General features: G+C 40.6%; 1 protein-coding gene across 1 annotated transcript in view; it reads left to right on the top strand.

Annotated features, from left to right (window-relative positions):
• Positions 1 to 13,550, top strand: part of LOC102976977 (sodium/glucose cotransporter 1-like) — a 63,607-nt gene that overhangs the window by 46,801 nt on the left and 3,256 nt on the right. Inside the window, 2 exon segments of the mRNA XM_028480522.1 lie at positions 9,180 to 9,348; positions 11,700 to 11,915. Coding sequence (XP_028336323.1) covers positions 9,180 to 9,348; positions 11,700 to 11,915 — 385 coding nt within the window.

Raw genomic sequence — 13,550 nt, 5'->3', positions numbered from 1 at the left:
ACTACCAAATGTAAAATAGATAGCTAGTGGGAAGCAGCTGCATAGCACAGGGAGATCAGCCTGGTGCTTTGTGACCACCTAGAGGGGTGGGATAGGGAGGGTAGGAGGGAGGTGCAAGAGGGAGGGGATATGGGGATATATGTATACATATAGCTGATTCACTTTGTTATACAGCAGAAACTAACATAACATTGTAAAGCAATTATACTCCAATAAAGATGTTAAAAAAAAAAAAAGTAGATCCACAGGTGAAGTTAGCAGACAAGGACTTTGAAATAATCTTGATTAATAGGTACAAGAAAATAGAGGGGAAGGTTTATAAAATAGATGAAAATAATTGGGAATTTTTCCAGAGAATTAGAATTTATAAAAATAAGAAGGTCTAGAATTGAAAAATAAATATCTGAAATTAATAGCTCAATGGATTTGTTAGCAACTGATTGGCTGTAGCAGAAGACACTGTTAGTGGCTTGGAAATGGATTAGTCAACAATATCCAAACTAAAGCACACAGGAGAAAAGGAAGATACATGTGGAACACAGAAGAACAATATATATGTAATTGGAAATTATATATATATACACACACACATTTTTATATATGTGTATATATATATATATATATATATATATATTTATTTATTTATATGTAACTGTAAAAGCAATTTTGAGAAGATAATGGCCAAGAATGTCCCAAATATCTGGACAACTATCCAGAGATTCAAGAAATTCTGCAAATCGCAGGCACGATAAATACAAAGGAGACCATACCCAGGCCACATGATGGTGAAACTGCTGGAGACTGGAGATAGAGAAGATCTTTAGAGCAGCCAGAAGAAAGTAAATCACATCACCTTCAAAAGAGCAACAGAGAGACTGATAGTAGAAGTTTCAACAGAAACTGTAAAAACCTGGAGGCAGTGGAGTGACATCTTCAACTGCTAGAAAAACTGCCTACCTGGAATTCAATACCCATCGAAATAGCCTCCAGAGTGAAGGTGAAACAAACAGATTTTCAGATAAATGCAAGTTGAGAGAATTTATTACAAAAGAATTTCATGATAAATACTAAAGCACGTTCTTTAGGCTGCAGGAAAATTATCCAGATGGAAGAATTGACCTTCAGAGAAGGATGAAGAGCACCAGAAAGGGTAAGTATGTGGGAAATAGAAGTGAGTGAGCGTTGACATAAATAAGAAGAAATGTCTATGGGATTAACAACATATGGAGGCAAAACATATGGCAGTAATCCCAGAGAGAATGAGAAGGGGCTAAATGGAGCTTAAGTATTCTCAAGTTCTCTTGCTATTTGGGACGTGGTAAAAGTCAAAACTTGTACCAGACTGTGATATGTCAAGGATGCATGTAGTCTCTAGACCAAACAATATAAAAACAGTTGAAAAATGATTAACAAGTTAATAAAAGTAAAATATGGAATAACTAATAAGTCAAAAGAATAAAAAGAACGTGAAAGGTAGGTTAACTGGAAAACAGTAGGATGGCTCCTAAATATATCAGTAATTTCATGAAACAGAGATAGGTAGACTAAGTAGCTGAGTTAAAAGGTGAAGATTATCAGAGCTTTTTTTTTTAACCAACTGTAATCTACATAGAAGAGACACCTTCTTTCTTTTCCAGTTTTGTTGGGATAACATTGACATATAACATTGTATAAGTTTCAGGTGTACAATAATGATTCAATATATGTATATATTGTGAAATGATCACCACAAGTTTAGTTGACATCTATCACCTCACATAGGTTTTTTTTCTTGTGGAAAGAACTTTTAAGATTTACTCTCTTAAAAAAAAAATTTACTCTCTAAGCAACTTTCAAATATACAATGTACAAATACACAATCCTGTGTTGTTAACTACAGTCACCATGCTGTACCTTATGTCCCCAGAACCTATTTATCTTATGACTGGAAGTTTGTACCTTTTGATCACCTCCACCCATTCCCCCCACACCCATCCCCAGTCTGCTCTCTTTTTCTATGAATTCAGGGTTTTTTTAGATTCTACATATAAGTGAGACCATACAATACTTGTCTTTCTCTGTCAGACTTATTTCACTTATTATAATGACCTAAAGGTTGTCACAAAAGGGAGGATTTCTTTCTTTTTTGTGGCCGAACAATATTCCATTGTGTATACGTACCACATCTTCTTTAACCATTCATCTGTTAATGAACACTTTGGTTGTTTCTATGTCTTGGCTATTATAAATAGTGTAAAGGGTGCAGAGATCTCTTCAAGATAGTGATCCTTGTTTCCTTTGGATATGTACCCAGAAGTGGAATTGCTGAATCATGTGGTAGTTCTGTTTTCAGTTTCTTGAGGAACCTTCATACTGTTTTCCACAGTGGCTACACCAGTTTACACTCCCACCAACAGTGCACAAGGGTTCCCTTTTCTCCACATCCTCACCAGCACTTGTTATCTCTTGTCTTTTTGATAATAGCCATTCTAACAGGTATGAAATGGTATCTCATTGTGATTTTGATTTGCATTTCCCTGATTAGTGATGTTGAGCACCTTTTCATGTACCTATTGGCCATTTGAGTATCTTCTTTGGAAAAATATCTATCAGGTCCTTTGTCCATTTTTAAAATTCTATTATTACTATTATGTTGTTGCTGTTGTTATTAAAGTTGTCTGAGTTCCTTAGACAACTAAGGAACTATCAACCCTTTATCAGATGTGTGTTTTGCAAATATTTTCTCCCCTTCTGTAGGTTGCCTTTTCATTTTGTTGATTGTTTCTTTGACTGTGTAGAAGCTTTTCAGTTTGATGTCATCTCACTTGTTTATTTATTTATTTTTTTATAAATTTATTTGTTTATTCATTTTATTTAGCTTTTTTTTTGGCTGCATTTTGTCTTCACTTGCACGCGGGTTTTCTCTAGATGCTGAGAGTGGGGGCTACTCTTTGTTGCAGTGTGCGGGCTTCTCACTGTGGTGGCTTCTCTTGTTGCAGAGCACAGGCTCTAGGCGTGTGGACTTCAGTAGTTGTGGCACACGGGCTTCAGTAGTTGGGGCTCATGGGCTCTAGAGCGCAGGCTCAGTAGTTGTGGTGCATGGGTTTAGTTGCTCCACAGCATGTGGGATCTTCCCAGACCAGGGCTCGAACCCACGTCTCCTGCATTGGCAGGCGGATTCTTAACCACTGTACCACCAGGGAAGCCCTCACTTGATTATTTTTGCTTCTGTTGCTTGGGATTTTGGTGTCATATCCAAAAAAAATCATTACCAAGACCAATGTCAAGGAGCTTATCCCCTATATTTTATTCTAGGAGTTTTATGGTTTCAGGTCTTATATTTAAATCTTTAATTCATTTTGAGTGGCGTTAAGATAGGGTCTGGTTTCATCCTTTTCAATATGAGCGTTCTATTTTCCCAGCACTATTTATTGAAAAGACTGTCTTTTCTTCATTGAGTTTTCTTGGCTCCCTTGTCAAATATTAGTTGACCATATATGTATGGCTTTATTTCTGGGCTCTAGATTCTGTTCCATTGGTTTATGTGTCTGTTTTTATACCAGTACCGTACTGTTTTGATTACTGTAGCTTTGTAATATAGTTCAAAATCAGTATGTGTGATGCTTCCAGATTTGTTCTTCTTTCTCAGGGTTGCTTTGGCTGTTCAGGATCTTTCGTGGTTCCAGATGAATTTTAGGATTATTTTTTTCTAATTCTGTAAAAGATTCCTTTGGAAATTTGATAAGAGTTGCATTGAATCTATAGATGGCTTTGGGTAGTGTGGACATTTTAACAATATTAATTCATCTGATCCATGAACACAAGATATCTTTCTATTTATTTGTGTTTTCTTCAATTTATTTTATCAATGTCTTATAGTTTTCAACGTAGAGACCTTTTATCTCCTTGGTTAAATTTATCCTAAGTATTTTATTGTTTTTGATACTATCATAAATGGGATTATTTTCTTTATATTTTTCAGGTAATTCATTGTTAGTATAAAGAAACACTACTGATTTTTGTATGTTAGTTTTGTATCCTGAAACTTTATTGAAGAGAGACATCTTCTTTAAGATTGAGGAAGGCTTAAAGAAAACATGAGAAAATACGTACCATGCAAATATGAACATAGATGCAGAAAATTTTAACAAAATATTAGCAAATCAGGTCCAGCAACATAGAATAATGCACCATGACCATCTGGAGTTTATTCCAGGAATGCAAGCATAGTTTTTTATTCAAAAATCAATCAATGTACTTGACCACCTTAACTGAAAACAGGAGAAAATTATATAGTCATCTTAATAGATAAAAATCATTCAAAATTTTAATACCTATTTTTTAGCAAATTAGAGAATTTAAAAGATCTTCTTTATTCTGACTTTTAAACATACATATTCTTTAAAACCTATGGCATTTATCATACTTAATGTTTATATTTGAAAATCTTTTCCCCTGAGATTGGGAACTAGACACATGTGTCCACTAAAGCCACTTTTCTTCAGCATTGTACTGGAGGTGCTACTCTGCAGAAAGGTGAAAAAATGAAACAAATGTCATAAGGATAGAAATGGAAGAAATGAAATTGTCATGAAAGACTTCATAGACAAAATTTTAAAGTGAATTTAACAAGACTGATAAAAGATCAAATACAAGAATTAATCATATTTTACACATTATACATATCACCATTTGTAGTGTCATTTAAACCGTATCAGATACCTAGGAATAAATCTCACAAAAGATATGAGAAAATTGCTGAAAATTACAAAGCATTGTTGAGAGAAATTAATGAGACCTAAGTATAGCAGGAATATACCATATCTGTGAATTAGAAGATTCAATAATGATAATATGTTTGTTCTCCCCATATTATTCTACATACTCAGAGTAATCCCAATCAAAATGCAGTAACTTTTTTGTGTGCATGTAAAAATTGACAAACGAGTTCTAAAAGTAATATAGAAATGCAAAGAGCAGAGAATATCCAAGGCTATTCTTGAAGATGAACAAAGCTGGAGGATTTATGCTAACAGATACCAATATCTATTGTGAAGTGATACTAATTAGACAGTGTGGTTTTATTGCAGGGGTAGACAAATTAATGGAACAGAATACCAAAAACGGCACGCAGGTATACAGTCATCTAATTCATGACAAAGATTACAGTACAGTGCAGTGGGGAAAGTGGTAAGGGGAGAAGGAATGATACTGGGTAATTTGGCTCTTCCTGATAAAAAGAATATTGACTAACTCCCTTTACACAAAAATCCATTTCAGTTGGACTGTGTATCTGAATGCAAAAGGTGAAACAATAAAGCTTTTATTTTTTAAAAGTGGTCAGCGTGACACCAGATTGCCAATCACGTATCATGTGCATCAACAGTAGCTTTCTTAGCATGTCATAAATAAATTTTTGCATCATGTAGAATTGTGTTTACGTATCAGAATGCAAATACCAACGTCTGATTTATAACTTTTGGCTCATATTCTGTAATCCCCACATCTGTCAGGATTTGTGCCATCATCTGTGCATCTTTTGGCATGCTCTTAGGAGAAGCCATCTTGCCAGGCTCCATGATAACTGGTGATCAGACTCCTCGAGCTAAATCACCCAATTAAAGTATTCCACCTAGTGTGGTGTACCAGTGAGCACCAATTCCTGGTGTAACAGTGAGCAGAATATTCAGGAGCATCCTCACTGCCATGGCTCCAAGCACCTCCCCAAATTTTACCTTATCCTTTCAGTATCTGTAGGATCTCTAGTAATGGTAATATGTGGGCGTGGGGGGGGGGTTCTTTTCCTCTTGAGTGAACTTGCCTAGGGGTTTATCAATTTTAATAATTTTTCCAAAGAACTAACTTTGGGGCTTGTTGATTCCTCTGGTTTTTTTGCTCCATTGAATTCTATTTGTTTCCTTTTTTTCTATTTACTTTGGATTTACTCTGTTTTTCTTTTCTTTTCTTTTCTTTTTTTTAGCTTCTTAAATTGGAAATTCATATCACTGGTTTAAAACCTTTCTTATTTTTTACAATTACTACTTAAAACTGTAAATTTCCCTTTAAGCCCTGCTTTAGCTGCATCCCACAAATTTTGATATGTTGTGTCTTCATTTTTAATCAGTTCAAAATATTTCCTAATTTCCTTGTGATTTTTTTCTGTGTTCATAGATTATTTAGAAGTATGCTGTTGGATTTCCAAGTATTTAGTACTTTCCTAACTATTTTATTGTTATTGATTTCTAATTTACTTCCACTGTGATCCAAAAACATACTCTATGAGATTTTAATCTTTTGAAATTTATTGATACTTTTGTATTCTTAATTTTTGTCTAGTTCCTCTGTTACATATATTATATATACTGTGTATATTATATACACAGAGGAGGTATTAAAAGCTTCATTTATGATTATGTAGTTGTCTGTTTCTGTCTTGTAGTTCTTTCAGGGTTTTTTTTACCTCTTATATATTCAAGTTCTGGGATTAGGTGCCCTTATGCTTGCTATGGTTTCCTGAGGAATTAACTATTTCATCATTATGAAATGTCCCTTTTTATCTCTGATAATACTTCTTGTCTTGAGATTTACTTCATTACTGTTATAGATCACACCAGCTTTCTTATGCTTAGGGTTTATAACATCTTTTACTTTCAACCTGTAAATATATTTAAAATGAGTCCCTTGTAGAGCACATATAGTTGTATCTTGATTTTTTTAATCTAATCTGACAACCTCTGTCTTTATAATTTGAGTTCACTTGCATTTAGTGTAATCATTAATATGGCTGGAAATAGTTTTTATATTTTAATTTCTTTTTGTTGTTCTAGGCATTATAATAGGCATTATTAACCTATATTAGTGTACTTAAAATTAATATTGTACATTTTATGTAAAATGTAAGTACCATGCAACAGTATGTCATTTTCCCCTTTCATCATTCATGTTATAGTTGTCATATATTTTACATCTACATCCATTATTAACCCCAGAATACAGTGATAGTGATATACTTTTTTGCTTTAAGCAGTCAACTGCCTTTTAAAGAAAATAAAATAAGAAAAAATATATATGTAGCATCTTATATTTTACTTTTTTCGTGCTCATCATTCCTTCTTTTAGGTTCAAGTTTCCATCTGTGTTATTTCCCTTCAGCCTGAAGAATTTCAGTATGTCTTGTAATGCAGGTCTGTTAGTAACAGACTCTGTCAGTTTTTGTTTATTGGAAAATGTTTTTCTTTCATCTTTATTTATTTTTGAAAATTTAACTTATTTATTTATTTTTGGGTGTGTTGGGTCTTTGTTGCTGCACACAGGCTTTCTCTAGTTGTGGCGAGGTACACAGGCTTCTCACTGCGGTGGCTTCTCTTGTTGTGGAGCATGGGCTCTAGGTGCGCGGGCTTCAGTAGTTGTGGCACGCAGGCTCAGTAATTGTGGCTCGCAGGCTCTAGAGTGCAGGCTCAGTAGTTGTGGCACATGGGTTTAGTTGCTCCGCGGCATGTGGGATCTTCCCGGACCAGGGCTCGAACCCGTGTCACCTGCATTAGCAGACAGATTCTTAACCACTGTGCCACCAGGGAAGCCCTCATCTTTATTTTTGAAGGATACTTTTGCTGGATGTAGAATTCTGAGTTGACAGTATTTTTCTTTTACCACTTTAAAGTATGCTCTTCCATTCTCTTCTGTCCTCTTGTTTCTGATGAGAAATCATCTATACTTCATAGTACTGCTCTCTGTATGTAATGTGTCTTTTTTCCTGGGCTTTCAAGATTTTCTCTTCATTTCTGGTTTTCAGCAGTTTTGTTATGGTGCACTGATTGGGCTTTTCTGCACTTCTGAATCTATAAATTAATGGTTTTCACCAAATATGGGAAATTGTTGACCATATTTCTTTGCATATTTGTCTTCTGCATCCCTCATCTCTTTTTTTGTGACTCTACTTACACACATATTTGCTCTTTTGATATTGTTCCACAGATCATTGAGGCTCTCTTTATTTAAAAATTTTTTTCTCTGTGTTCTTCAGTTTAGAGTTCTATCGATCTCCGTTTAGGTTTATTGCCCCTTTCTCCTGCCATTTCCAATCTACTGTTAAAGCCAACCTGTGAATTTTTTGTTTCATATTTTGAACCAGAATTTCAGTTCTGGAATTTCTATTTGGTTCCTTTTTAAATTTTTTCTAGTATCCAGTTTTCTGTCATGATTTCGCATCTGTTCACTTATAACTATAATTTCCTTTAAGTCCTTTAACAGTAGTTGCTTTGAAGTCCTTGTCTGCTTATTTTAATACCTGAGCCATCTTGGGTTCAGTTTCTATTGATTGCTTTTTTCTTGACTATGGGTTACATTCTCTTACTTCTCCACATGCCTAGAAAATTTTATTATATATTGAACATTGTAAATAATACATTATAGAAATTCTGGATCATGTTCCTCTGAAGAATATTGGTTTTTGTTCAAGCATGCAGGTAAATTACTAGTTGATCTCCTTAAAGTTGTGGAGGCCTGGTTTTTATACTTTGTTAGGGTGACTCTGTTTCAGTTTTGCTCTAGTCTTATAGCAAGTTCTTAGTCCTGGGAAATATTCTCTGCATCTAAGTCATGGACATTCAGCGGTTTCAGTGAAAAGCCTGAGGTGGTTACCAAGCCCCTCTAACTTGATGAGATTCAAACTCCAATTTCTGTCTCCCCTGCTGTAGGCAGGCAATAAAATCTTTGCTCAGCTTTTTCTGCCTTCCAACAGTTGCTTGTTGGTGGACTATTTGGCAGTTCTTCCCCACATGCACAACCAAGGGTTTAAAGGGAGTTTACGCAAATCTTTAAAATCAGGTGCCGTACTAATCCATCTGAAATCTTTAGAAATGTGTTACCCCTGAAGAAATTAATATTTTCCAGGTATTATATATTTTAAGCATGACCATCCCAACACAGTCTCCAAATGTGATGAAAATCTACCCATGATCCAGTAACAGGCAAATGGACCCTCAGTTTTATTTGTCCAGAAGTTGAAGAGTTTTTGCCTGCAGCTCTATGGTCCTATTAATGTTTAGGGGTATGGCTATGTCCTCTGCCACACTTATGAATGGGCACCTGAATTTAACCTAAGGAATAATTAAAACTAGCTAATAGTTTATGGTTTGTAGATATTTTATTGTCAGGTAAAAACTCATAAAATTGCCGTTGACTTTTGGTTTAACTTACAGGTTTTTTGTTACAATCTTACTTGCTGTCTCCATTGCATGGGTCCCTGCTATACAAATGGCACACAGGGAACAACTCTTTGAATACATGCAAGCAGTTTTAAGTTACCTGACGCCGCCCATTGCTGCCATCTTCCTGCTTGCCATATTTTGCAAGAGAATCACTGAGCAGGTAGGTGGGAGTTGGCATGGCCACAGCATGGCACAGTGTGAGGGCTTGCCTTCACATCATACCTATCTTTGCAGAAGTTGCCCTGAGAGGGTCGCTTGTGCTTCAGGAGTTGACACTGTTGCATCATTTGCTTTCTGAGAGATGATTTACTCCTGGGCAGCTTTGGTCCGAGCTCCCTCATGCATGCAGGGGAAAGGCAAGCTCTGATTTGTTTTCTTCTCTTTGCAATGTAATCCACTTTCGACCACGCCATAGATGGTGCACAGTGTGTGGGATCCTCCTGCATGCTTATCTAGCCACAGGAAGATATTCTTCTGTTGCCTCTGTGCATGGATGTTTCCTGCTCAGAGATTTCAGACTCACAGGGGGATGTTCAGTCATGAGCTCCTACCACCTTCCCTGCATGAAGACCATCTCCTCCAGCCATACTTAAAACTAAATAAAGATCCCAATTAATGGTTTGATCATTTCATCAGTAAGACTGAAAGCACAGTTTGCCAGAATATTTTCATTCATTGTTTGAGTCACATCTTGACCTGTTTCTCCTAACAGCACTGAGCAGCTGGGCCTTGCATGAGTTCCTGAGCATGGTGCCTCTGTGACCTGGCTCCTGCCTGCCTCTCAGCCCTGGCCCTCTCCATACACAGTCCCTAGGCCCCAGCCACTGCTAAGCACTTGCAGTGCTGATTGCCTGTCTCGTGCCTTTTCTGGCCCCTCTTCATTCCCATGGACTCTTTACTTTGCCGTGAATATCTTTGTCCACCTCCATCTGGCTGGTGCTTCCTGCAGGCCCATGTCAGGTGTTCAATCCTCCAGACCAATCTGCTAGTACTTCTTGCTCTGCCTAGCTCACCAGGACTCAATTGAGCACCAAGAATGGGGTGGGGGGCTGCTGGGCTCTGGAGATGCTCTTCTCTGTGCTCTCTTGGGAAGGGCATGGGCAGAGGAGCAGGCAGTCAGGAGAACCTGCCTCCTACCGGTGATGGTCACCACCCTTGCAATGCTGGGGCCTATCACCAAGGGAAACTGGGGATCTTGTCAGTGGCTCTCCAGCTACCCCTGGTCCAAGGTTACAGCATATTGTGGCTACCTTCCTTGACCTAGAGAACTTCTCCAGGCCTTCTCTCCCACCCTCATCTGGCTTCTGCTGCGCATCTGTTTCTAGATCTTCCCTTTTCTGCACGCCTCCTTCAATAAATAGATCCTGTGGACCGCACCTGGCCTTTGGTTTCAGCTCTTTCTCCAAGATGCTTCCCACATACCGTATCCTCTACCTCCTCCAACATCCAGCCACACCTGAGACAGGCTCCAGATGCAGCTCTAGCACCAAGATGAAGTGCTCACTCTTTAACAGTGGACTGTCCAGTTGGAGGAGACGGATGATACCCAATGAGCAGATAAGATTTCTGAGAGTGGTGTAGTGCTGTTTAAAAGTCAAAAAGGATCATGGAGGTTAGCAGGGTAGGTGCTGGGGGCAGGGGGAGCACAAGGACATTAGCCAAGGTAGTGGGACAAGATTTCTCCTAAGAAAGTGACCTCGAACCTGAATCCTGAAGGATGAGCCAGAAACACCAAGATCTAGAGAGAGAACCAAGCAGAAAGAAGGGCAAGTACAAAGGCCTGGCCGAGAGCACAGTGGGCAGGCCTGACATGCAGGAAGAGGTCATGCTTAGTGGCTAGAGTAGACTGACCAGGGGAGAGGGCGGAGCCACGTGAGGTCAGCTCAAGCAGATGAGACTTGCTTCTGAGGGCAGCCATGAGAAGCCACGGTGGTCTTCAGCAGAGTCAGGGCACTCCCTAATCCATGCTTTGAAGAGATCACTCCGGCTTCTTGGACAGCGGGTGAGCAGGAGACCAGGTACGGATTCCACCTGTGTGAGAGAAGGTGGTAGGTCGGGATTGAGGTGGTCGCTGTGGAGACAATGGGACGATTTGCTGATGGATTGGTGGTAGGGCAGAATGGAAGGAAAGGGGCCAGGGATGTCTCCTGCGGTTTCTGCCTGAGCTGCCTGGGCGATGGAGGTGCCCCTACAGCAAGAGGCAAGACTGAGGTCTCTTTGGACACATTATGTTTGAGATGTGTCTTCACCGTCTAACTTAAAACTGTCTCCAGTATTTCCTAAGTTCTCTTATTGACCTAAGAGAGTGTCCACGCGTCTCCGGTCTGTGTTCAGCCCAAGAAGGTGTAATCTCCTCACAGTGCTAAGACTCTGCTTCTGCAAGGCATGTGAAGCCCTTGTTATGCTGAGTTTAGCCGACCAGTTTAGACTGGTCAGGAGGCGAGGCTGAGGATGGCTTGTCTCATCCCCCGTCTTCCTCCCAGGCGACTCTCGAGACTCCTCCTTTGGCAGGGTGCCTTCTGGGGGCTGACTGGTGGACTTCTGATTGGCTTTTGCCGCATGGTGTCCGAGTTTGCCTACGGGGCCTGGAGCTGCTCAACAAACAGCAGGTGCCCTCAGATCATCTGCGGCGTGCACTACCTCTACTTTGCCATCATCCTCTTCACCATCAGTCTTTTCACCGTCCTGGGGATCTCCTTGTTCATAGACCCGATTCCGGATAAACATGTAAGTGCTGCCGTGAGGATGCTCCGGGGTCTGCGGCAGTCCCAGTGTCCCTGTGAACCACAAGTTGGCTCTGCCAGCTTTGGAGAAAAGTGGCTGAATTCCTGCATTCTTTTTGAAAGCGGGTGGACGGGGGGCCGGGGGTTGGGGGGTGACGGTTGGGTCACAAATAGGCGAATAACCTCGTTGCCTTAAAAACTAAACTAAAAAGCTTTCCAACAGTCCTCCAATTAAGTATTCACTGAGAATGAGAAGTTTGGTTTTTAAAATACAACATTTCCTTGAAGTGCTGAAGTTGCTAACCTCAGCGTGAATTAATGTAATCAGGGCAGTCCCGGCTGCCACCCCCCCAGAAGGGATTAAGCCAGCAGGAGGGGGGACAGTAATGCTGGCAGTGCTGTGGCTGGTGGCTGGGTACGCCTCATTCTTCTTGCCCGGCCACTTCCCCCCTCCCAGGAGGCAGGTGTCAGTCACCCCAGTTGGAATATAAAAAGCCTGGGCTCACAGAAGCCAAGTCACTTGTCCATGACACCAGAACTAGCCAGCAGCAGGACTGGGCCTGCCCAGACTCCATCGCATCACCCACATGGGCATGGCCAGGAGGCTTAGCAGGACAGGGGCTTGGCTGAGCCGGAGAGCAGCAGGGAGGGTCCTAGGTGTCCGAGGTGAGGGCAGGAGGAGCTCAGAAGGGAGGCAGGTCTGTGAGACCCGTGTGCCCTGGGGTCTGGGTGAGAGCTGAGAACTTGGAAGGCCGCCTCCCCTCTGGCCACCTTTCTGCTCAGTAGTTCCTTTTGACCCATTCCTCTCTTGCACACACAGCCCCGTGAGATTGGGATGGAGCAAGTGGGGAGGACGGCCAGGAGTACCCAGGACAGCTCGCCCACCACACGTCCCCTGCCCTGCTCCTGGCACGTGGAGAAGCCGTGGGTGCTGGACCCAAGCTCCTGTCTCTCAGGGTCTTAATGGTCGACTTGTCTGATTTCTTTTCTGCTGCTCTTTTATTCTCAACGTTTTGGTCTTGCCCGCTTCTCAGGCAGCCACGTGCTTGAGTGCTTTTCCTGCCCAGCAGCACAGGTGCTCTGGAGAGGAGGGGAGGGAGGCAAAGGGGGAACCGTGCTTTCGGGTCAGTGTCTATGTGCTGCACACTGGGCGCTACCAGCGGAAGCGGGACCACACTTGATCCCATGTTCTTCCTGCCCAGCGGCCTGGTCCACAGGGCTCGTCGTGTAATTGGGAAGGCAAATGCAGACGTACAGCATCACCAGGAAGCAACTAAGGCTAAACCCAGGCTCTGTCACTGACACGGCAGCAGGTTCATTACTGATATCTTAGTCCGAGAGGCAGGGCTTGGAGGGGCTGCTCAGTCACATCCCTGCTACGTTTGGGGGAGTGGAGGGGTGGTGGTGCTGAGATTCAAATATACCGAAGCCGGTATAATAGATTAAAACCTGCTCCGAGAGAGACTTGGTGGAAATGTTCGCTTACTTGTGCTTCTGCTGACCCCAACCCTCAAAAAAAGCAAAAAAAAAAAAAAAAAGCAACAGCAGTTGGCTGGATTTTACTTCCCAAAGTCTCCATATGTGTTTTCAGGAAGAGAACAAAATAACAGACTAGAAGGGAAGAGATGCTCCCCTTCTG

Source organism: Physeter macrocephalus, chromosome 19, assembly GCF_002837175.3.
Source record: "Physeter macrocephalus isolate SW-GA chromosome 19, ASM283717v5, whole genome shotgun sequence".
Taxonomy (NCBI): domain Eukaryota; kingdom Metazoa; phylum Chordata; class Mammalia; order Artiodactyla; family Physeteridae; genus Physeter; species Physeter macrocephalus.
This window is presented reverse-complemented; position numbering and strand designations above follow the sequence as displayed.